Raw genomic sequence first — 26,094 nt, forward strand, 5'->3', positions numbered from 1 at the left:
TTAGGCCTTAACGCTTTGTAAGTTCAATTAAGGAAATTAGTACTTCCGACTGAATTCATTATTGGGGCCCAAAATCTGCTGTTCTTCAGTGGCCCAAAAAGGCCCACATAGAAGTTGGGTTTCTGAACTATTCTCCTTTTTTTCCCCCCGACTTGAAAGGCTTCAATCCCAGACAACCAAGGTTAGGAAACAAGAAAAAAAAATCAGACAAAATAGGTTTAGCATTATCCAACCTTTTCAAATCGAAGAAGTAATATGATAAAAGAAACTTGAATATTAATCCAGGTGGTGATCCATAATTAATAAGTAATATAGCAACACATAAAAACAAAACAAGTTTCCGTCAACGATCATTAATATTTCATTTTTCAATCGAAAATTAAACTTAGAAAGATCCTATCCACCATAGATTTTTTTCTTTCCGATGCACAAGACATGTCCATTTTGATTACTTATGAAGACGAGTGGCGACTCATGGAAAAAAGATATGATATAAATGAATAGAGTAAAATTGTAATTTGGATACATGTGATTGCGATTATCATAATTTCTCTGTTTCACGAATACAACAACTCAGCGACAAAATCCTATAAATGAATAACGGTGAATTTTGATCTAAAGTTAAAGCAATATCAATGTTTTAGTAAAGACAAAAATTAGTAAATTCTACTCGTTAAACGGTTATAAGTAAAATCTTGATCATTTTTGTCGTGAACTATATGTTAATGTAATCACTTTTAGTAACTTTCTATAATCTACTGATAATTACACGTCTGCATGTCGTATACGTGAAGAGAGTTAAGAGAGATAAAAAACAAAAGTATTTTCTTCATAACATTCAAAAATCAATGATATGCTTAAAAGAAAACCTATGTTATACTTTTATTTGGAGATTAATAATTTATTTCAATAATTTAACATAGTATAAAAATATCATATATTTTCATGAAACCGATTGAAAAAAACAAGGAATCAAACACAAAAATCTAGGAACAAACTCAACATCAATTCAAATAGCAAATATAACAAATATTATCAAAATAAGTATGGTTTGGGGATGTCGATCGATCTCTTATTGTTTTATTCCGTATATTATATTTATAATTGTACCATTACATTAAATAACAAAATTCCGAAATTAATCCTAATTTTCATACTTTTTTATTCCCAGATAAATTACATCGATCACATCAATGCAAACATAAACATAAAAACATCCTAGTAACTGGTCATAAGAAGAACATTAATCCCCCCAAAATTCAAGAAAAATGATATAGAAGTAAAAAATTAACAATAAATTCCAGGATTAAATGCAAATCAATATATATGTAAATTAAACAACTGCAAATAAATTAAAATCAACCAAACAAAGTGATTATACGGAAATTAAAGTGACAAAAAATGTGGTTCTAAAGTTGCAAAGAGGTTGGAATAATTAATTGGGACCTGAAATATATATAGATAAGACTGATTGAAAATTAATTAATTTGCTGTCCAGGTTGAGTTCCAGAGCTGGAGTTGTTTCCATGATTGAAAATGTATGGATATGGCAGCACGACCCCATCATCCCACCCTGCTAGCCCACTCCCATACAGTGCAGCGCCGCCAGCGCCCGTCGGGCTCTCCACCAGGTTCCATGGAAAGCTCTCCATGTTCTCTTCCCCCGGCAGGGGAGGATCCACATTCATCGTTGGTGGTGGTGGAGGAGGAGGAAGAGGAGCCACCATTTGCAATGGTGGAGGAGGCGGAGGAGCCACCATTTGCACTGGTGGTGGAGGGGGAGCAACCGCAACCGTAACCGCAACCGCAGCACCAGCGGGAGCAGAACCAGAAGCCTCCCCAACTGCAGGCTGTTGATGCTGGCCAGTCTTCTGAAGCGTTTCCATCCTGGTATTGATTTCTCTGAGCGTCTGATTAACGACCCAGCCCATCTCCGCCGCATCGCGGAGGTTGAAATCCTCCAGGGTCGCCATCCCGGCAAGGCACTGGAACATGAAATTCTCGAGTTCCTTGCGCTTGTTCTCCTTCTGGACGCGGCGGAGCTGGTCCTCCGCCTTCTTGATCCGCTGCCTGGTGAAGCTCTCCTGGTTCACCATTTTCCGGGTCTGGTCCATCTCCGACAGCTTCCTGAAGCGGGCCAGCACCGCCTGCGCCCCAAGAGGCGATGGCCACACCTCCGGCTCCTGATCGTACTGGCTGTAGATGATGGCGCAAGCGTCCACCCCGCAAAGGGTGCTCAGCTCACTCACCTTCTTGATCAGCCCCTTCTTCCTTTTCTTGAACGACGCCTTCCTTTCTGAGTCATTGGTGATGTAAGCCAGGGTTACTTTCTTCCTCGTCATTTTTGGCTAATTTTTCAATTTCTTGGTTCTTGGAGGAGATGGGGTTTTAGGGATATATACATGTATATTTATTGTATATGAATATGTATAGATATGTTGATGAGATCAGATTTAATTGGATTTTTGGGATTTTGAATTTGTGTTAGCGCTGTCTGAGTTGTTACTTCGTGGGTTATTACCCGTTGGATGCCAATTATTAGGTTGTCTTATTAAATGCTGCAATTGTATTTCTTGTTCTAAAGTTTGGATTCTTGAATAATGTACTTGCCCTAAATGTGGTATTATGTGGATGACCACATTCATGTAAATAGGATTTCCTCTAATTATTGTATTTAATTAGTCATTCTTTTGATATTTCAAATTTTACAATCCAAAAATTTAGACAATTATGATAATTAATAATTAATAATTTCTAATGACGAGTAAAGTAAAATATATATTATTTGTTCAGTATCATTATTTTCTTTGGTGTTCGCCTTAAGATCATGCAAGAAAATAAAACGATACTAGATACATACATCCTACTAATCAAAAAGAAGGATTTTATAATAAAATATATATATATATTAATATAATAAGTTGCACTATTGAAAGCTGAGACTAAAATCTTGGAATCACAAAGAAATATGATGAATTATTTTTAATTACAGAAATGATTAACTCGACCATGTTTTATTGAATTCTCATGATTTTTTTTTTATAACATGCAATATTTATCACGTTATTCAATAAATTCAAATATAGAGTCTGATTCAATACATCAATAATTCAAATTAATAAATGTATTCAAATAAGACAAAGAAACAACAACCTACCATAAAATTTGGCATACACCACATTCGTGAAACTTGAATTTACAACCTTTTAATTATAAAATTTTAACTTTAATAATCGAACAGTGCCTCATTGACAAATTTTTAGAATATGATCATAGAGATATAGGATACTTGAGGTAAGTTGTTCATAATTTTTCCTAAAAAAAATGAGAATTTTCAAATGAAATGAAAATTTATAACGTCTTTCTATATTTTTTTCTAATAATTCCGATCCATTTTTTAATCACACAAAAGGTTTAAAACATTTAAACTTTTGGATCTCAATCTGTTCGATAGTCTCCAAGAATAGAAGTTCTAAATGTTAAAACTCCCCCCCACCCCCTCCTCCAAGAACTTTATTGTTTACATCACATTTATAATCATATCCAGACAAATTGCATATATGAATATAGACCATGTTTTCTAATCGTTCGTTATTAACAATTGTAATAATTGTACGATAATCTACCACGCTACACACACATATATATATGATCAAGAGTAATTAGTGATAAATAAATGATACACGGACGAGTTATATATTATAACATAATTGTAGCCTCATAGTATACAGTAAAATATCGAAATCCATACATCGCCTCCAATGATTTAGCCCAAGAATGCTCGATATTGGATTTGAAGGGAAGTGGATAGGACATAAACGCGATTGATTTCCTAATTGCTCAACTATATATGTCTAAATTCGTGATAGATACTTAATTATAATCACTTATATATAAACCAAATTGCAAATGGTATTAGTTGTGGGATGTAAATTGTAATTTTCCACACTATTGCAGTCAAACCGTTGGTTAAATTAACGAACACGTGCTCCTTCCTTCAAGAATTTAATGGAAAATGCGAGTGGGACGTAAATTGCAATTGGTTTTTACACTTGTGGAACCAAATGTGGTAAAGGGTGAAATAATAGGACCAAAATCTCAAACGGTATAAGTTGTGAGATGTAAATTACAATTTTCTCTGCTATTGACTATGCTTCTCAAATTTGAATTTGTTCCATTATCAACATCGAAAACATAGGAAAACAGTACTTATAAGCCAGTTCTTAGGAAATAAATTCCCTTATTAGGGCGCACACGCACACACACACACATTCAAAATCAATAATTTATCGATGAAAATTAACACTAAACTTGTTCATGTGAAGACCTAAATTGATCATTCGTCTATCTTGTAATAAATGTTCCCATTTTTCTGGACATGCTGCAGGTAAATTCTATCGATGTAAACATTTAAGAAGCTAATATATTATAAGATGTATGCGGTTCATCCCAAACACAGCTATCTATACACATCATAATGTTTTTCAGTATTAGCCAGAACATATATATATATATGTATATGTTGGTTTGTACTAACTCAGTCTAGATAATTGCAATAAATAGCTAACAATTTCATGGATTCCATCAAAAAGTTCATATATATATGTATATGTATATATACATTGGCACATAAATATATGCAATATATTATTAGATTAGCAAAAATGGCAAGCCACATCAAAGTATATATATATATATATATATATATTAGAATCCATATATAGCTTTCATGGATTTCTCTTTTAATTTCCATAAACTATGTCTACAAAATTCATTACCGATAAAGCCCTAACAGTTTATTTGCAATGAATTTTGAGTGAACACGAATGCCTTTTGTATATCGATCCAGCCATAAATTTTTCAAAGGGGACATGTCAATAATAATTGATTGAACAAGAAACACACACTGGCGCGCGCACAAACACACCTATGTTTATTACATGCACAAACATATATGTCAAAAGAATTACACACGTACATGCACGCTCATATATATGTATTTATGGAGGGAAAGTGAATAAATCAACATATATTTTATTTTATTTTCATATTTCTGTCAATCCCTTTATGATTCTCACGGTGAGAAAAGAAAAAATATAGCCGTTTAAACAATAAATGGCAATGTAAAAAGTCTCTTTAGATAACTTTTAATTAAGAATTTTGGTTTTGTCATAATAATAATTTTTATTTAGTGCCTAAAAATTATGCAAATATTTTTACTATAGCTATGATAGTTGGACGTCACACATGAAATTGTACCCGATTGAGTTGCTGATAGCACACATATAAAGACAACTCAATATATAATAATAAATTTAATTTTCACTATATTGATACACTTAAATAACAAACATCCAAAGTAACAACTTAAATATAATTTTTGTTTACTATTACATCTTTAAAGAATTAATACGACCAAGAGAAATATGTTTTACTTTCCACAGATCATAAGCAACGGTTATTATTAATATTCTCAGGACTTAACATTTTATTACAAACACGATAATATTACCTTGTACTCATGTCTCCATGAGATACGAAGACAATTAAAAGCTTAGGAAAATCCAAGAAAAACTTGACTACTAGCTAGCTTAATTTTCATGCTTATGGAATGAGAGGGTTTTCTTAATTTTAGTTCTAACTCATTCTACATAATATATATGCATGTCGTATATCAATGTAAGTACATTTAATTTGTTTTACTCCAAATTAAAAAGCAAAATTAAAGCAGCATGTTCATGTGACAAACAAATTGAGAATTAAGGTAAATGTATTTATATATGTTCATCTAATTTGAGAAGAAGCTTATCATGATCCATTTCAAAACCATAAAATTCTATCTTTCATGAGAGAGAGAGGGGAGAGAGAGGGAATAAAGCTCATCTTTCAAAGCTGGTATTAAAAAATAGTCCACAAGGTTCCTTCTTCTTCAATAATAATATATATAGTTGTAATACTTAGGACAACTCATGCTAATAAGTGATAAACCTGCACTTATATGTAATGAACACAACACAACAAGGCTGGATATGTAGCCAAAGGAATCTATGTGCTAATATATATTTTAAGTTATACCAAAAAGCCTATTATGACGAGCAACTTGTCCTTACCGCTGGCCTCGACTATTTTTTTATTTATATATAGCTACCAAACTAGGAATTTTTCCGTTTTTTTTTTAAGAAAATTTCTTCGTTTCCCAGATTATTAATGATCTTATATGTTATCCTAAGTTGCAAGAATTGGATCAAATTTAGCATAAGATTCTGGGAAGACACAATTTTTTATAAAGAAGTTGCAATAATTAATAAAGAAAGGTTCATACAAAAGTCTGAAACTCTAAACTCAAAATTATTTCTAATTAAAACTCATTAGAAGTTCCACAAAGAGAAACAAGAAAACAAAGAAGATCCTTTTTTTTTTGGGGGGGGGGGGAAGGGTTTTTTCAGCACAATCGATCGGAATTGAAGCCAATAGCTAATGGAATTAAGGACCAAAAAAAAACAAAAGAAAATTATGAAAACCTAAATATACAAAGATGAGGAAGCTTATGTTGATGTTGATGATGATGATGATGATCTACGGTTGATAATTTTCTGACCTTATTAGCCCTAGTACTGCGGCCGTCCGCCGGAGTTTCCGGTCCATGCACCGTCCATCGGGAGCTGACCATTTGGCATGTTCAGTGGCAAGTTGAAGAAAGGAAGTCCCAGCGATGGATCCGGAAACTGGTGCCCTCCCACCCCTCCACTTCCACCACCACCTCCGCCGCCCCTCGGCGGCTGCGACACAGGGGGCTGCATCTGAAGCGCTTCCTCTTCATCCAGCGGCAGCCTCTCGTACGCCACGTTAGTAAACGACGCCGCTATGATGATGACAGGGCCGGAAGCAATCAACGCTCCCACAACATTTCCTCCCACCACCTGCCCCTGCCCCCCGGCCAAGTATATTGTCAAGCTAGTGGCACCCGGCGGAGCCGGCGGAGGCAGGAAAGACCCAGACAACGATAAAATCTCGAACCGACCGTGAAGCGTGACCACGCTGCCCGCCGCGGCTGGCTGCCGCAGGCTGACGTTGTTGACGGTGCCGGTTCCGCTGAGCACGCAAATCCCTCGCTGCCGCTTCCTAGCATAGGTGGCGACCGCCTCGAAGACGTCGCAGCCGCTGCTGACCTCGAGTATGTGGGCCCGAAGGGTATTGGCGCTTTCACGGGTTATGATCACCGGAGGTTTAGGCTTGTTCTTGGAGCCCGGAGGGCGGCCACGGGGGCGACGGCCCGCGACATCTCCGGAAGCTGTATTGGATGTGACGAGGTCCAAACCGGGATGAGAGTGGTCGTTGTTGTCGGCGGAAAAGTGGTTGCGGTTGGAATCATCATCGGAATCGAGGGGTCTTTGAAGGTGGAGCTGAGAAACGAAGTGGGAAGCAGAACCTAAGTCCAAACCAGCCATACATACAAAGTAGAAGAAGGAAGGCGAGAACAGGAAACCAGGAAAAAAATATAATTTTGATCTGGAAATAAAAAGAGTATAAAAATGGAGTAGTGATTAATATTTTTTATATAGAGTAAGAGTAAAATAAAGAAATTAAAGCACAAAGAATTCAAACCCTAGAGCGAATAGAAAACAAGGAGAATCGATCTCCCCCGGAGAAAGGAAATGTTGAGGAAGCAGTTTAGAGAGAGAGAGAGAGAAGCAGCCAATATCTGAAAGTTTAAAGTAAAAGGAATATAATATATGAGCATATGAAGCTGTGTGGATTATTTTACATTAACTATATATGTATCTCTGCTTTTCATTAAAATAAAAACCACAACAATAATGTGGTTAGCAGTAATAACAACAGATTATTTCATTGATCAAGGAAAAAGGTTAAGCAACTCCTCACCCTAGCTACCTCATATATATATATATATATACATATATGTAATGATCATAATGATGCATACGGCGTACATCCCATTGAATATATATATATATAATTAGGATTTCTGTCCTTCTCCTCCAACCAAATCATTATGTTATTTTATTAATATCTTTTTCATCTTTTAAGCTAAATTATAAATTAAATAGAAGTTAACGGGATATTCTAAATAAAATACAAATTAATGTTGCATATATTATATAGGTATTTATAATTAATTTACACAAATCATGTCTGTGCAATATATATACATTCTAGATATAAATATTATATGAAATACGAAATGTAATGTTAATTTATAGTAAAACATTCTTAGAACCAATAAGATGTATGATTATATACTTGTCATGGTTTTCGCTGAACAATAGCTAATATAGCCTCGCGGAGACATAATTAATTTGAATTTTTTATGATTAAATTTTGTCTTCTGACCATAGTAATTGATCGTAGCGAAAACTTATAATATTTTTTCTAGTAAATTAGTTTTTTGAATACCACAATTATAGTAGGTATTGCTTTTAATTTCATAAAATTCATAATCACATAGTTTTAATTTCAAAATCACGTGCAGTCGTGGTTTTGGGAATAAAAAGGCGTAATTTTGGAATTAAAAAGGCCCAAAACCATATTTTTTAGGACTAAAAAAGATGTGTTTTTGAGTTTTATGAAACTAAAATCGTTACCTGCCAAAATTATGATACAAAAAAAAAAAAAATTATGCCCTTATTTTCTGGGGTTAAAATTTTTTTTGGCCTAATTCTTGCATGTAAAGTTAGTATTTTAATTACTGCATCAATCTGCCCTCTGGACACATCTTATTGATAAATACTATAATGTCTTGAGAATGCAGTCATATGTATACAATATTTTCCGTGGTTCGAATTTAATAAACTTATCCTTTACGATAGAAAAAATATATATATATAATTATGGACTCGTGTATTTATATATCCAGTTTAAGTTGGTATAAATTCCGACGTAATGGGAGTATGTCGATTCATTACATATTTAAATGTTAATTAATTTTCGAGCATACAAATCAATATGAATGTTAATTAATTAAATTAATTATAACCAATATCATTACTAATAATGGGAATGTTCATCTCTCTGCAAGCAAATTATATTTAATTATTTAAAGTTATATCTGGATATATATTTTTAATCAAATTAGTTGATAAAAAAGGTAGAAATATTTAATTTTATTAACTGACCTATCCATAGCCATTGATTTTGAGAAATGTTGTTTCCGTACAACTGGTGTTGATATGATTGAGTTAAAGTAAAGTAATTATAATTATACCATATAAATATATTAACTTTTTGTTTCTTTTTGCTTTTTAATCTATAACTAATTGAAACAGATATTTATTATTTATTTTGACATTTGTAAATATTTTTTGTTCTGTCATTAGTGTCCGAAATGGGAATAGGTTCATCTGATCATTATATGAATTTTAATAATAATATATATAACATAGTTTTGTATAGCTTTAATTTAAATAATGTTTGACTCCACGGAAATGTATAATATAAATATGCCAATATTTAAGTTATGTTCACCAATCAATTTGTTGTTTTTAATTATATCATCACAAAGAGATAATGAAAGGACAACTTATTATAAGGTCTAAATAATTATATAGGCTATGAAGCCACCATAAATATATGGGGGCTTATTATATTCTTCGTTTTTATATATATTTAATTTCGAATCAATTATTAATAACTCAACCTCTGTCGATCGCTACTAAATTCTGATTAATCAAATCACCAAATATTTTAAGATTCAAGTTCTTTACATTTGATTTTACTCGACGATTGTATAATTAATTATAAAATGATAAATTTTAAGATAATTAAGTTAAAAAAAATTATATATGAACTTTAGATTCATAATTGATTATAATATAAATGCATTTATATTTAAATTCAATTGAAGAAAATAAATTTTTATTTAACGGGAAAAATAGGTAATTAGATAATAAGAAATGCAACGGAATTAAAAGCTACAAATTGTAGCTTCTTTAGAAAGTTGATTTTGGTATAATTTAATCTCAATAGATAAATGGGACCAAATGATATAAAGAATCGCATTTGCACTAACAACACGATTTATTCAAATCATTATATATAAATTGTCTACTAATTCATATTGAAGTAGTGGATAATTCTATACCTATATTATAAAAGGGTATCACTCGTTTTGTTAAAATATTTACATATTTTATATTCAGATTCAATTAGCCTACACACTGTGCAAAGAGAGAGTTCTATTAGTTGAAGGAAAATGGCTTTTTTTATATGGTTTTGGACACTACCACTTGTCAAGAGTGTGTTAGATAGAATACTCGTACGATGTCGTAAAACTATTCATAGTATTTGGAATTTTTTTTATTTTATACAGATAGAGAGAGAAAAATAAAGATAAATAAGAGATGAAACTGTATATGTTTGGATTTGTTTTTAGAAATGATTTAAAATAATTTAAAATAAGTGTTGTATGTTTGATATTGTATTTTGGAAGAAAAAATGACAGTTTATTGTCAAATTATATCTCTTTTATATTTTATATTTTTGTATATATGTTTGTTTATATATATTAAATATAGAAACTCCAAAACAAAATATATTTGTTGCATGAAAATTGAAATAGAAGAACAAAAACAATTGCGCCATAAGGAAATGAATGAAGAGAGTTGTCTAAGTTGCAGGCTATATTTCCATCATCACAGTCCAATCCGAACCTACGAACACTCTGCAACAAAGAACAAAAACACGGCAGAGACAGACAGACAGACAGACATATATATAGCCAACTTCCACAAGCAATATGGGATTCATTCACCATCTCTGTTAACATCCTCAACAACTGATGCTGTCACATCTTCCATTCTTACCCTCTCAACCCCCCACCACCCCACCCCAACACACACTTTCACGCACAAGGGTGGGGGGTGGGGAGGTGGATGTACGAGTCACGTGAGGTGTTAGAAGTCAAACACAGGGAAGAAAGGCTTTCATTTCATATGTAGCTGTGTGCCACGAGGCAGCAGTCCCTTTCATCTGGAATCAGTCAAACCACAATTTGACCGCAATGACCGGCTAATGTGGGCCCTGCCACGTGCCCCCAACCCCCCCTTCACAATTCACAAGATGAACAAGAACACCCCCCTCCCTTAATATATATTTATCCTTTTTTTTTAATAAATAATTGGGTGTATATATAGCTATAATTGAGGGTGCTTTAGATCACTACAAAAATGATAATATTAATCAAGAAAAAAAAAATTAATAATTTTAATATCGTCATTTGAAATTATATATTAGTTAGTAATAACTTTTATCTTATTAATAACTAATATAATTTTTAGTAACAAGATTTATGCATATAAATTGTCCTCGTGCACATACGATTAATAACACATTTACAACAATAATTCTGTAACAACACAAATATAGTGATGAAGTTTATCTTTTTTTCCCATTGTGTCGTCTTTATAAATATACGCACGTATACCATTTATTGTGTTAAGATTAATTTTATACATATTTCTTTAATGCTTAATATTGTTAATAAATTAATTTTTTTACAAAATAATATCACTATTAAAACTATGAAATCATGTGTCCAAAAAAAATCTTTCATCTCTTATAATTATTACTTAATTCTTTCATAATTAACTAATCTTCTTTTCTTTTTAAATTAATGTGGGAAATATAAATAAAAATTAAATAATGTCGTTATCGTTTGTAACATACAAGTAACTAATGACATATATGTGCCAAAATGTACTATATATATTATACATGACACCTTTAAATAAATATATATTTCAAAAAGTATATGACAGCCGTATGTCAAAAGTATAATTTAATTATTAAAAACTTATATTTTAAGTATAATACTTTGCCCGATCCTTAAGATACGTCGATGACATTTGTTTTCTCTCCCATATATAAATAATTATATACACAATATAATATAATATAGTGAGAACCATGCAAAATTACAATTTTGAATATGGTGATCAATGGAGACTTTATAATATTTTAAATAAAAAAATATTTACTTGTAAACTTGATTTTTAATTATAAATATCTGAATTCTATCTATTCAAACTTTATGAGTGTTGTAATAATTGAAATCCAAAGCTTCGATTTACAAAAGTAGGACATAATTTATAATGTCTCCATTATATCTTTTTATGATTCTATTGTTGGGAAAACGCATTTTGATTCTTAATTAGGTACAATGTTGCAAAAGTGACTCAACATGTTCTGCTTTTTTAACTTAATTACTTTACTAATTAATAATGTCTAATCTTAGTTGAAATAGGTAAATTTAATGATGGGGAACTATTGAGTTTCTTCCTAATTAATGAATTCAAACATATTAATTTTATAATTAATTGATTTTCAAATAATTCAGAGCTTATAGTACTTAAAAAATCATGAATTTATCATGTCCCAGTGACAATTTTTATCAAATAATTTATATTTTTTCTAACCAAAAAATCATATTAAAAGTCGAATCTCGTTATAGAAAAGAGCGATTTTTTTTTTTGGTTGATTTTTCACTTCTTGATACCAATCATTTTTTTTGTTTTTAATTGTTTTTCAGGGAGCTGAATATTACGAATGTTTGTCTAAATTTTGGTATAATACAAAATGTAAAATATTCTATCTTTTTAGTAATACAAAATACAAAATCCAACATAATGAAAGCTTTAAAAATTAAATACGTACATTAGTTGATATTAATACTCCCTTTATTTTGTAGAAATAATAATAATAAAAAAATACAACCAAACAAATAAAACCTCTGATAGTGTTGTGATTGGCAAGGTCGCAACTCGCAAGTGCATCTGCCAGCAGTGGTAGTAGGTGTACTTTTTCATGGAAATAAAGCTGTATATCTGCAACCTTAAAATGAGTCCTCCAAACACACCCCACCTTACCCCCCACAATTTCCGGGCAGCAGAACCAAGGTTGCCCAATGCAAGTGCTTCTTTTTGTATCAAAGTCATAAAAATCCAGACACCGACTGATAAGCCCACCACACCACCACAACTCCAGTCCACCCCCCACTCATCATTAATACACACACACACACACAAACAAAAAATTGGTTGTAATAAAATATGAAAAAAGGGATTAGGGTTTTGTCAGCAGACTGACAAAAACTAAACTGCTCTTCAAAGAGTTGAATCCGTGTCTGCATATATGTAAAATTAGGGTTGTATATATCTAAATCCCAGAGAAGATCTACCAGTGTCTCTTCATGCCATCATACCCATCCTGTCTACATCATACATCGCCATCATCACTCTACCCCTCCCTCTACGTATTGTATTTATGCACAGTTCTTCTTGAAAATCATTTCTCTGAGAAAATATAAAAATAATTAAAAGATCATTCCTTTTTTTATTTGTGTCTGTGTGTGTTGGGATGAACCTTTTTATGACAACAAATGTAACTGAGATGTTTTTTTTTATGGTATATGTCTATTTCAACAGTAATTTTTTTGTTTTTTATACTGTTTCAATGTATATATACGAATTAATGAGTTGATTAAAATTTAAAATTTAAATATACAAAATGATGTAATAAATCGTATATTATAAAAATAATCTGAATTACATCTCCAAAAATTCGAATGATAATAATAAATTTGGAACTGAAGCAGTATGCATGCAGATTTCACTTTATTTTGAACATAGTAATTGGAAAGTAATTAATTATGTCATACTATTATTTAAAGGCTTTTTAATATTAACACTGTTATTATTATTTAAAGTATGTTTATGGTCTGTTTTAAAAGATTAGAAATATATTTTGGTATATTTCTAACAATAAATCTAGCAGGAAGAAACGTATCATAGTCCACTTATTATTATATTAATATATGTAGCAGTTGATGAGTGGGGCTTACAAGATTTATATTTTAATTGCAGCTGATATATACTTTAGACCAAATTATTTACAACAATTTATTTTTTTCCAACTTTCACTTATTTAGCCCTATTATTATCAGTTTCTTACTAAAATTGGTTCACATAAGTAAAAAAGCATTTGAAATTATAAATCAATAATGTTAATTAAGAGTAAATTATAATTTTAGTCTTGTAACTTAGTGTATGGTATTTTAATATTACACAAATTAGTCTTTTGAGATCAATTTGGACGAAAAATTACATGTGACTTACACATGACCCGATTAAATTGTAATTGTAGCACTGTAAATTAAGATTAATAAGGAGATAAAAGTGTGTGAATTGGGGCATTTTCTTTGTTTATAGCGTCAAACTTCATGGAAAGAAAATCCTACTATTTCTTTTTCCTAATGGTTGACCGATTGATATATTATATGTAACAACCATTTTGTTAACTTTACTCTCATTATTCTAATTAATTTTGAATCACTGCAAATTAATTAGTTCTTTATTACAATACTAAAATTGAAGTCAAATAAAAATAATTGTGATAAAGTACGTACATAGGTAATTAATTAAACTACAGCCCCCCCCCCCCCCCAGCTTGATTCATTATTAATGTGAAGAGGAGACTTCCGTGGAATTTTAAATTGTTTCAAAGAAGATAAATAAATAAATAGGGGGACATTACATACAATAAAAATAAATAAATGATTATTTTCATAGGAAGATGAGGTTGCATTTTAGACTTTTTGGAATTTAATCATAAGAAACCAACATAAATAATTTAAAAAATAATTAATGGTCTCCCTATATATGTATTTTCTTAATTTTTCTAGTTTATACGTAATTTCATGTAGTTTGATTGATAAATCAACAGAAAATACTGCTTATATATTTTTTTTATTCAAATCAAATTTAATCGAATCAAATTAATTGAATGACATTAATCATATAACAAGTATGATATTATGATCAGATTCGATCCGAACAAGAATTTTTCTTGAATTTGAGCATTATAGTGCCAAAAGTTCACACATGCCTATCAACCTCACAAGTTGGAGGAGTGATTAATGAGAAGATTTCAAAGCAAAAAAAAATGCCATCTTTGTCGCCCCTAATCACAAGTGCTCCAGTGGGTGGTGCTAAACTTGTCGTCTTGTGTCGTAATAATCCATTAATTAACAACTTTTCTTGATAATCTCAATGCCCATTAAGTCGCCATCCGCCAATAGGAACGCGTTTACGGACTCAAATAAAGCTATTAACTTCGTCCTAATCCCATACTTAAAGTCCGAGGTCCCCACCATGTTTCTTTCTTACCTAAACATTATTTGTCTTTCTGCTCAGAAAAAGACTGTAAGAATGATCTTGATTTTAGGGTTAGGGTTGACCAACTCTTGCATTTCTTTTCTTGTACCAAATTGAGTTAATTTTGTTATAGATACTCCAATTATAAGAATTAAATCACTCCGATTTGATCATCGTAGCCCCATTGATTAATTAAAAATTAATTTCAATTATTATTAAATCGATATCCTACATACACGACAAAGTGGAATTGGTTCCGAGTTCTATATATTTTGTTAGAATTTTAACTGGGTGATATTTATAGGATGTTTGTTTAAACTTGTTTGAAAATATTTAGAAGCTCAAAAACATATTGTAAAATATTTCTAGAATTTATAAGATATTCAATCTTATTTTAAAAATAAATTTTTGAAGTGTTTTGGTTAAAAGAAAAAACAAAAAAAGAAATATTGAGCTTATAAAAAAATGTTAAAAATTTGTAATTTCAGTCCCCTTTATGGGGGATGACAATTTTAATCCTATTGAATCTATTCTGCCCTACACCTAAAAAAATAATAATTTGAGGATAATTCTGGTCTAAAATTTATAAATTAACCGTAAAAGTGCATGTGCTCTGAACGTGACAGGCTAATTTATAAATTTTCGGCCAATTTATAAATTTTCGGCCAAAATAAATATCCTCACGTTACCATTTTTTTTTCAAGAAATTTTCAAGACCAAATTGCTAATATTTTCAACATGACAAAAATTGCCGCCTATATACTTGCAGGACTAAAATTGTAATTTTTCTAAAATATTAATAGTAATTTTGTATGATATGAATAAAACTGAAGGGGTTTAGAAATTTCTTGAAAAGAAATCAGGTATGAATATTTGATTTTTGAATGTCATAAGTTCTCTTTTGTTCCTCATGGGAAGGGCAATCAGACTATCTACTACAATGGGAAGGGCAAGATTGGGACTATATAGATATTTGTTCCACCAACTTTATAATATTCTAATTTTGAGCAAGTCCAAGGTTATGTCTATGTGATGGCAATAATTACATCAAACAGCTAGCTAACTGGCTGTGGACCTCGACATTTTTTGGACATTATTAAACATTGGACTTTGGTATTAAACCCCATCCACTCAATAATTCTTTTTATAAAAATGACTTTTTAGTATTACTAGGTGATAATAAATTATAATTTGTACTAAGTTTTCAGGTTAATTAAACATGAAATAAGAGGTGCAGAATGATTTACGTGCCATAAAATATACTTATAAGTAAGAATTATAATTTTTTAAGGAAAAAAAAAAGTAAAGAATATTTGAACTATCTTTGGAATCATTTGCAATCAATTGGTTAGGGTGGGATTGTGTGACTGAAAATGCCTAGATTTCAGGATGATTTAGTCCAACAATGATTTGATTGATGAGCACTAACCCTACTTTTTCTTTGGATTAATGTCTATATTTTATTTTATTATTATTATTATGTTTTCTACTTAGGTAGATATGAAGATACTCAAATAAAATAATAATTAAATTCTTTTCCTATAATTTATCATAGTTGCAGAGAGCAAAAACTATAGATTAGTGAAATATATAATCCCCAAAACTGTCGATTAATTTTTATATGATATCCATAGACTGTGTGCGTAACCAAAATTAATTAATATAATACTAGTTAAATATTATTATTAATTAATTAACAAACAAATCATTCAATCTAGATCTCTCTAATCTATAAATGATTGGAACCCTTTTTTTTTTTCTACAAAAATATGTAAAAAAAAATGATTACATTTGTACCTAACTATAAAATTAATTGCGATCAAATACTTAAAATAGATGATTTTACATTTACGAGGGCTATATATATATATATATATATTCTCTTACGTTCGATGGTGATTTTTAATAGTTGAAAAGTTTCAGTTGAAATAACTCTTGATTGTTTCAACGACAATTTTTTTATGTTTCAGGTCATTTCATCATTGAATTTCGTATTGATGAGGAGAAATTATCGTTCTGATCTCCCATCGAAATATATTGATTTAAGGGTTAAGATTATATAGTTTAATTGAAATCTTGTTGCTCCATATATAATTACAATTCTTATTTTAAACAAATGGTAATAACTTTTAGAAAGAGGCAGATCCTTGTCTGGGACTATGGGGTACGTATGAGTCATGACAAGTTAAATAAATTGAAAGTGTTATTATCTTTTATTTGGTGGATATATATTATATAAAAATATGTAATTATTCTAAATGTAAAGCTGCAAATATTGCCTAATTAAATATGCCCTTAAAAGTAACTAGAATCATTTGCCCACGAGATGTGTAATTAAATGATTAATTAATTGCGAAGAATATTCGTGTTTTTTCCTTTAATGGAAACCTAGTTTCCAAGTTACAACTTTCTTATTCTCTGTTTAATTATGTCTTCATATATAAACCTTAATTTTTGTAAAGTTTAAGAAAATGGATAATTATTTTTTGTTGATTCAATATTATGTGAAAAAAATCAAGAAATAAAAGAATAAAAAAGAATAATATATTACCTTCTTATAATTTGTAACTAATTATAATTAAATATGACCGAAAATAAAAAATCAAGTCGTTTTATATGAGAATTATTTAATAGGATAAATTATAACGAGTTAGACTTGTCATATATAATTACAATTTCAAAATTTTCTCTTTTTTTGAAAAATTATACCACTCTGATTTTAACAATTGTCAAATAACTAGCCCATTTCGTTAGTTTCTATTAAGTTTTGCCATTTTTTTATGGAGAGTTGGCTAAAATACTTTTTTAGATTATGAAATTTAAATATTAATTTTTTAAGAAAATAATTATTTTTTATGGACTAAGTCGATAAATAAATACTTTTAAAAAATTTTAAAATTCCACATCGTCTGTTTCTTTTTTTAAAAAAATTATAGTTAGGGTAAAGTTGATAATTGCAAATCCTCATCCCAAAATTCCATAATTTTATCAACCATGAGGTGTTTTCGATAATTTTTCAAACAACAAGAGATATTCATAATTATCTTTAGAAAAGCTGATTGTAATTTATCCTGTTTAATACTAATATCTTAGCAATTAGGTTCGTATGGAATAATTATATTTCAATATTTGGAGGGAATTTGTGCAATAAATATTTGTTTATCCAACATATATTTGTGCAGATTGTTTTTTAATTTTTTGAAAGGAATATATATTAAAGAAGAGAGAAATCGCTATTTTCTCCTGAAAAGAATGGGCTACAACCGAAGAGTTGCTACTTTAATAAATAACGCCCATTTCCATAAGAAGCCGAATTGCAATATCCTTAAAGCCCACAAAATGTTGTGTTCTTCGGGACCAAGTTGTATATATTCTGACTCAGGTTTGTTTTATATTTATTGACTTAATTTGAAAAAAAATTAATTACACTAATTTGCTACTTTAAATATTAGTCAATTTGGTTCTTTAATATTTAATAAAATAATTTATAAGATTTTTTTATTTAAATTAATTAATATATGTGTTGTTAATAAAATTTCATGATATATATATATAATATACATTTGTCATTTTTTTAGCAATGTTCTTTTTAACTATGAGCTAAATTTATTTAATAAATATATGTTTAGATTTTATTTTAAAAGTTACCTCTTTGATGTGTTTTAGTAAACTAAGAAGACACAGTTTATGAAATATTAGTCCGCAGAATGGGTGAATTACTGTCAAAAACTTATGGGAATATTTTCGAAATATCACATGTAAAATTTGTTAGGATGAACAATAATTTGAGTAATTATAATTTTGAAATGATAAAAATATATTTATAATTAAATTCCATAAGTGTGGATCATACCACGTCTTAGAAAAGGAAAATTATGATGTGATCTAGCGTGTAAACTGGTTCTTGTTTCTTGCTTCCCAATCAACTGAAATTTTCCAATTCAGTTCCCATACTTCCACAAACTCTGGACTCCTCATTATAAACCCTTATAAATTCCCCTTTTCCTATTTTCAGGAAGCGATTCTTGAATCAAATCTTCTTCCTGTTATGTTTCCTTCCTAAATCCCTGTTCATGATCAACGATTCTAATTCTTGAATAGGAAAGGAAATTGCAATCCCCAGAAAGAAACCCACAATGGAAATGGATTCCCTAAATTCTGCTGTTACCTTCAGCGATTCTTGCACCTCACCTCTTCAACTAGAGATGAAGAGGAACAAACATCATGGTCACCAGATATCAAAGTGGCTTTCCATGGAGAAAACCATCACGGGACTTGTGCAAAAACTTAATCTTTCCAACATTCGGTTCATAGCTTCTGAAATCTTGAACCAGGATTTGATCTGGGGCAGAGGCCTGTTTTGCAGAGCGGTAATGAAATCCCAGGTGGGCTCTCCGCGCCTTTACGCTGCATTGGTTGCAATGATCAACTCTGAGTTCCCGGACGTGGGGCTTCTGCTTGTGAAAAGGGTCGTTTTGCAGTTCAAAGAGGCTTATGATTGCAGTAACAAGAAAGAAATGGAGGCGGTGTTGAAGTTCTTGGCGCACTTAGTGAACCAAGCAGTGGTTTATGAATTGGTGGCCTTTGATGTTTTGTTGCTTCTGTTGGGACGTCCGAGTTCGGATCATATTGAGGTTGCGGTGAACTTCTGCATTGAATGTGGCTCGTCGTTGCTGGATTTTTCGCCTGGTACACTGAATGAGGTTGTGAAAGAATTTGGTCGCGTAAGAGGAGAGGTGGAGAAGCGCGTTCAAGTCTTGATTGTGAAGCTGTTTGTGGTTAGGAGACTGAGATTTAAGGAGTATCCGAGGATGATGGATGAGTTGGATTTTGTGGAGGTTGAGGATCAGGTTACTCACGAGGTGTCTTTGTTGCATGAGATTTGTTCAGAGAGTAGTGTGGATAGTTTCAAGGCCGAAAAGGATCAGTCTTTTGAGCATGAAATGTGTAGTGAAATAGTGATTCCATGTGATGATGATGACGAGGTATCTTCTCGGGGAGTTTAAGGTAGATGGATGTGGTTATTGGGGATTACACGATCAAGAATTACTCTGTAACATTGTTTTCAGTTGATCTTTCTTGTCTGACTACAGATGTTTAGTAGTAGGAAAGTTGTGAGCTGTGAATAAGTACATATGTTATTGCATCAGGTAATTACTATATTGAAGATCGATGATGGCTTCTCTCTTGAAAGATGCTCTGCCACTTCACCTCTCTGATAGGCTATCAACATTGTTGGAGCTCTCCATAGTGGTTGCTACGGGAAACTCTAATTCAAATTGAGTACTATCGAATCTGAACTAATTATATATTAAATACGATATATTTTATAATTGATGTACATAAAATAAAAAAGTGACCAATCCCATTACACTTATTACTTGATTCAATAGAATTTACTCTATCAAGACTCGAAAACAATAGATCGAATTCTATTTTAGACCAATTGCATTTGCATTCCGAGACGCCTGAAAAGTAAACAGCCTCTTTCTTAAATTCCAAAGCTTTTAGTTTGTGAAGTATTTTACCCATTAAAGACTCAAGGAAATAACGAGCATTAAACATCCAATACTCATATAAAGACAAAATAAATAAGTTGTTACATGATTTTTAGAAATTTTCAACTCTCAAAAGTAACGTAATTAATCATATTACAAGTATAATTTTATTTGTTGATTTAGTCAAATTTCAAAATAAGAATTTTCCAACAAAAACTCAAAATGTTGATGAATAATTTTAAGATTATGGTCTAAATGCTTTCGTAACTAAATCAACTTTTTACCCAATCTTGAAACCAAATAAAACATGTATCTCGTAGATTGAAATTCATTAAATCCTCTTCCTATTCATTGACACTCTTTAAGATTATGTTTCATACATCTTTTGTAAGATATAAATATATTTATGGAGTTTGTAGTTATAATTACAAACACATCTAGTTAGTGACGAAATTTTACACAAACATTTAATAAGAGGTGTATTTATAACTTTTAAAGGGTAGAGAATATTTGTCTAATTAAGCCTAATTTTAAAAGGTATCGATTTAATTTACCATAAACTGCATATCATTATACGAATCAACGTACTTATTTCAAAATGACACACTGCAACACATCGTGCAATTGAGCAACGCTCATTTTTATATTTATGTCGATTTAATATATGAAATCTTATAAATTATGCAATATGTATACGAGTTTGATATTAATGTCAAGTTTATATGAGTTTTTATTTTTCTAAACGTTTTAATTAATTAATGCCTATAAATCTCAAATTTGAACACATTTCTATCTAAAATATTTCGTAATCACATAAACTCTTTCAAGCCAGACTTAATTTCAATTATCCATTTAATTTACCATGATGTCATGTTCATTTGATGGATATATTTAAAAACAGAGTACATTTGTTATATTAAAATTTTCAGATAGTGTTTGTACAAAACTTGATATTTTTGTAAATCTTTTAGGTATAAATTAAAATATTTGTAAAAATTCAAGTATCAATTTTTGAATTATAAGTGTTAACACTTTCTAAGTTCATGGGTTCATTTTATTCAAATAATTTAAAAATTAATTTTAAAATAAAATTTAATATTTTGGAAGCTAAAAAAGGTATGTATTAAATTATTTTCTTTCAAAATATAAAAAAAAATACTATCTAAATCTGATTTCATCCTCTCATTATATATCACCTTGATATTTTCTAAGATTGGCAATATACTCATTTAGGCAACAAAATTCACTTTATAACCTTTCTTGTGTTTTCTTTATAAGAGTGTTTTTCACGTTAGATGATGAATACATAATTACAGTTTATAATAAATTAATAATTAATTATTGATAATCATCACTAAAACATAAGATTATCATAAGAAACTTAAAAAGGAAAAAAATCCAAGAAAACTGAAGAATTTCAAAAGTATCTATATTTTATTTAGACAAAATTACATTATTGGTCCTGTGACTTTAGGTTATTAGTATTTTTGGTTTTGTGATTACTCTATTTACATATTTAGTTTTTGGTTATTAGTAATACTAGTTAAACTGATAATTTTGATCCCTTTTACACTGTAATAGATCTCATTTTTTATTTTGCAACTATGGATCGTTATGGCCAAAATAGTCAATACATGACTAAATTATCAAAAAAAGGACTAAATATGAGATGTTTAGGATTAAATTCATAAAAAAATATACGAAATATGTCAATATGGTAAGTTATAGGACCAAAAATACTAATAATTTAAAGTTATAGGACAAAAATATAATTTGCTTTTATTTATTTATTTTTTTAACATTGAAGCAGAAATGGAAACAACATGGAAATTTTCAATGTCTTTGACCCACCAGAATAGACTGAAATTGAGACCTATCTGCAAGAATCTGTCTTGGGATATTATGTGTATTTAATTTTTCATTATATCATTTTCTTTTTTTGGATTGACAGAACTTGGATATTATAACCTTTTCTGCCTTGCGGTCGAGGGAAAAAAATTAAAGGAAAAAAAAGAAAAAAAAAAAAAACTCCAAGGACTCAGCATCTGACTTTTCTGATGCCAACGTTGTAATAACTCGAATACCTTTGCCCCCTCTCTCTTTCTCCAAAGACCCTTTTTCTTGATTTTAATGTGGGTGTGAATTATTCAGGTTTTCAATCATAATTCTCAGTTCATAAAGGTAAAAGAAACCCACTGTTCTTTGCTTCTTGAATTCCTACTTTTTCAAGAATTGTGTTGATTTCTTGTGAATTATGTTCGTTTTCGTGAGTTCTTGATGGCATGGATTCGTCGTCATTGGAATTTCATTTTTATTCGATTGTATAAACAATAGAATTTGTTTTTGGGTGGTCTCTGTGACATGTATGCCTTATTCTTGAGTTCATTCTTGATGTTCTTGGTGGTAATTTTTCCACTTTCTTGGACTGGACTGCATCTTGATTCTCAGGGTGTGATGTTGCCCTTTCTTTTCTAATACTAGGCCCCTTTGGTTCTGATTTCATGTTTTTGTTACTTTAATTACTTCAAATGGTTTACTGGAGCAATAGATTCATGTCTGTTCTGTTTCTTATACTTAGTTATTCCCCAAGTCATTTAAGTTTCCAGATTTTGTGTTTGGTTGGTGAATTTTTGATTGATGCAATCTTTTTTCTATTTTGTGCCTTATGTATCGTTGGAATGCATCAATTTTTGGTGGAATTCGTTTTCCATGAGTCTTATGTTGTCACTTTCTCATGCACTTGTTTAATAGATGGATAGAAGGATTGTACTTCTGTAGATAAAAATCTTCCTCACTTTGTAATTTTTTTTCGATCTTTCTTTTTTCTTTTATAAAATCTTGAAAACTTTTCTTGCTGAAATAGAACAAGTTATACGTGCTGCTCTATGGTATGTGATTCTCTTGTTTGGAATTTCTTCATTAGTCTATTACCTATATTTCCTTTATTCTCGAGTAAATTGTTTTAAATGTTTGAACTCTGGGGATGCTTCGATATAAGTCGTGCTAAGATTTCGGTAGAAGGCTAGTCTTCCTTTCTGCATAGATTAAGAGTTGCCTGCAATCCATGGATTTTCTTTACTTGAGATGAAATAAGTTGATATATAAAAAAAGAGTAACTTCCTGTGATTCTTATCTACAAGGTCCATAGTATTAGCTTTCGCACATACCCTCACCCATACAAGAAACATGTATTGATTCAGTTCTAGGTGGTTGGTCAGGCTCCTCGCAGAAGTCTTCCAAGAGGGGCATTATTGTTTGTCAAGGCAAAACTGGAATGAGAAGTCTTCTTTATTTGTGGAATGTACTGACTGGGATGCTTTGAACTTGTGTTCGTGGGGACTTCGATCGAAAAGGCAATGTCTTCTGGTGATAGTTCTGCTAATGGCCACAAGGATGTTGAGAATCAGGCCCAAAGCTTGGATTTTGCAAGCAGGTAATGGGCTAACCAACTTTTGAGGAAGGTGAAATATTAATGTTTATGCGTTAAATTTATTCATGCCAATATTCATTTGTTCACAGGCTCAACTTAGGAGCAACTTCTGCACCAAAAAATGTGAAAGGAAAAGAAAATCTGATCAACTCTGAAGACCAAGAAACCATGGTACTCGTATTTATTTAGAAGATAGGCATTGGTTTCATTTTAAAGTTCTACGTGGAAATGAAATTTTTTGTAGGAACTTTATTCACGGGCTAGCACTCAAGAGAAGGAAATTTCGTATCTTAGGGAACAAATTGCTCTTGCCAGTATTAGAGTAAGATATATGGTTTTAGGTTATAGCATTGCATAGTCCCATATCCTTTTCATGAGCCTTATGCTTTTGTGCATGATTGTAGGAATCACAACTGTTGAATGAGAAATATGCATTGGAGAGGAAATTTGCTGAGTTACGGGTGGTCCGTATTTTCTATCTCTTTACTTACCTTTAGTTTAACAGACCGCCTGTCAACCCTTTCTTCTTTTGGTACCATAGCTAATATACGAAATACTTCTTTTGGTTTTAGGCTCTAGATGAAAAGCAAAGTGAAGTTATAACTTCTGCATCAAATGAGTTGGCACGAAGGAAAGGTGATCTTGAAGTAAATTTAAACTTGCTTAGACAATTAAAGGTAAATACTTGGTGGTGGGCTACTTTCTCTCTACCTCTTACTGTTGCAACTAGTTATTGTTTCTGTTTAAATTAAATTCAATGTAATACCAATTTCAAGACATTCAATTTTGTATGTCTTTATTTTTTACTACTTGTATAGAGGGTATGCTTGATTGAAAATCTAGGAGAATCAGGGAAATGAAGCCTCATTATATTGCAGGATCCCTAGGTCCCAAATCAGCCAGACTGGCTTGGTTCACGCCAAGAGTGAATTTCAGGCTTTTAATGTGAAAACCAATTGATACTCTGAGGTCATCAACTGAAAAAACACTTGCTCATAGGTTATCAACTGAGAAGAAGTAAGAGGTACCTTAGATCCAGTGAAGAACTGTTTTTGCTTGTAGTATACGGCTTGAGGTGTTCATTGGAGCTCTTATATCAAATAAGTCCTCCTTTTTGTATTTATAGTTGGGATACTGTTCCACTAAATCAGATCACATGGAAGGGCTTTCATCATTGACCAGAACTAAAGTGCTCAAGCAAACATAAACCTTCACAGCTTGCTGCTATACTCCAATTCTGTAGGGAGGGAGCTATGCCTTTCTGGGGCCTTGGTTTAAAAAAGTAGCAAATTACTTGAGAGTCAAGTTTAAACCAGGATACTGTCATCTATAATAGCATTACTTTAATACATAACAAGACAAGGTCGCATTTTACAAGGGTCTATCCCATCAAATTTTTGGTGTATAATCTGCAATTTTCTACTCCAATTGCCTCCTATTTTTGGTTGCCAAGAAGAAAGTTGAACTATTGATTTTTCAAATGTGTTTTCTTTCTGTGGTCATTAGTTTCATTGAAAGGTTCAAAGGCTTGACGGAGATAGAAAGATATATGGTCTTTGTCTACTGTAATTCTTCCCCCTCATTTTTGACAAGAGCAATTATGGGTATTCTGATAGAACAACATGGAACAGAATGCTATCATTATATGAACGAGGAATACATGAAGATCATGAAGTATTCTTTCTCTACAACTTCAACAAAATCCACTTTTATAGTAGTCTTATTCAGCCCTTAGAAATGTCCAGGTCGCTAGAAAGTTACTTGAACCAAGATCTCCATATCCTAAGCTTTTGCAATGCTATGAATGTTTAGCATCTTAACTTACATGCATCTTTCTTCTGTTTGTGCACTTAAAAGATAATCAATAAGTTTTTTCATTTCTGGTTTAAATGGCTCTTCATTCAAAAGTGAAAGAAACTTGTTTCTCAATTTTACTCTGGAATTATGGTAATATTGGAATATCCTCCTTTAATCAATCATTCTGTCCTTTCCTCTCTCC

The 26,094-nt window shown here is 31.0% G+C and overlaps 4 protein-coding genes across 7 annotated transcripts in view; 2 read left to right on the plus strand and 2 right to left on the minus strand.

The window, feature by feature from the left end:
• On the minus strand, nucleotides 1,387-2,367 carry LOC105169933 (agamous-like MADS-box protein AGL80). The gene has a single exon (XM_011090486.2). It carries the CDS (start codon nucleotides 2,340-2,342, stop codon nucleotides 1,479-1,481), a length of 864 nt encoding a protein of 287 aa, XP_011088788.1. The 5' UTR covers nucleotides 2,343-2,367; the 3' UTR covers nucleotides 1,387-1,478.
• Nucleotides 6,452-7,712, minus strand: LOC105168093 (AT-hook motif nuclear-localized protein 23-like). Its single transcript, XM_011088031.2, has one exon. It carries the CDS (start codon nucleotides 7,446-7,448, stop codon nucleotides 6,609-6,611), a length of 840 nt encoding a protein of 279 aa, XP_011086333.1. The 5' UTR covers nucleotides 7,449-7,712; the 3' UTR covers nucleotides 6,452-6,608.
• Nucleotides 19,304-20,296, plus strand: LOC105169944 (pre-mRNA-splicing factor cwc22-like). Its single transcript, XM_011090496.1, has 2 exons — nucleotides 19,304-20,152; nucleotides 20,261-20,296. The coding sequence occupies exons 1-2, from the start codon at nucleotides 19,304-19,306 to the stop codon at nucleotides 20,294-20,296; spliced, it is 885 nt and encodes a 294-aa protein (XP_011088798.1).
• Nucleotides 22,596-26,094, plus strand: part of LOC105168103 — a 13,756-nt gene continuing 10,257 nt past the window's right edge. Inside the window, exons 1-6 of one of the 4 annotated variants that reach the window (XM_020695758.1) lie at nucleotides 22,596-22,846; nucleotides 23,884-24,098; nucleotides 24,185-24,266; nucleotides 24,340-24,417; nucleotides 24,500-24,559; nucleotides 24,668-24,772. In XM_020695758.1, the coding sequence (XP_020551417.1) occupies nucleotides 24,022-24,098; nucleotides 24,185-24,266; nucleotides 24,340-24,417; nucleotides 24,500-24,559; nucleotides 24,668-24,772 (402 nt within the window). In that variant the 5' untranslated portion in view covers nucleotides 22,596-22,846; nucleotides 23,884-24,021. Of the gene's footprint in view, nucleotides 22,847-23,865; nucleotides 24,099-24,184; nucleotides 24,267-24,339; nucleotides 24,418-24,499; nucleotides 24,560-24,667; nucleotides 24,773-26,094 lie in introns of all 4 variants that reach the window. The other 3 variants (XM_011088067.2, XM_020695754.1, XM_020695747.1) reach the window with 3 other exon arrangements.

Source organism: Sesamum indicum, linkage group LG1, assembly GCF_000512975.1.
Source record: "Sesamum indicum cultivar Zhongzhi No. 13 linkage group LG1, S_indicum_v1.0, whole genome shotgun sequence".
In the NCBI taxonomy this organism is placed as follows: Eukaryota; Viridiplantae; Streptophyta; class Magnoliopsida; order Lamiales; family Pedaliaceae; genus Sesamum; species Sesamum indicum.

Coding starts and splice junctions, on each gene's coding strand:
- LOC105169933 (XM_011090486.2), bottom strand. CDS start 2,342: ATGACGAGGAAGAAAGTAACCCTGGCTTACATCACCAATGACTCAGAA.
- LOC105169944 (XM_011090496.1), top strand. CDS start 19,304: ATGGAAATGGATTCCCTAAATTCTGCTGTTACCTTCAGCGATTCTTGC. Junction 20,153..20,260: donor CATGTGATGATGATGACGAG/GTATCTTCTCGG, acceptor GTCTGACTACAG/ATGTTTAGTAGTAGGAAAGT.
- LOC105168093 (XM_011088031.2), bottom strand. CDS start 7,448: ATGGCTGGTTTGGACTTAGGTTCTGCTTCCCACTTCGTTTCTCAGCTC.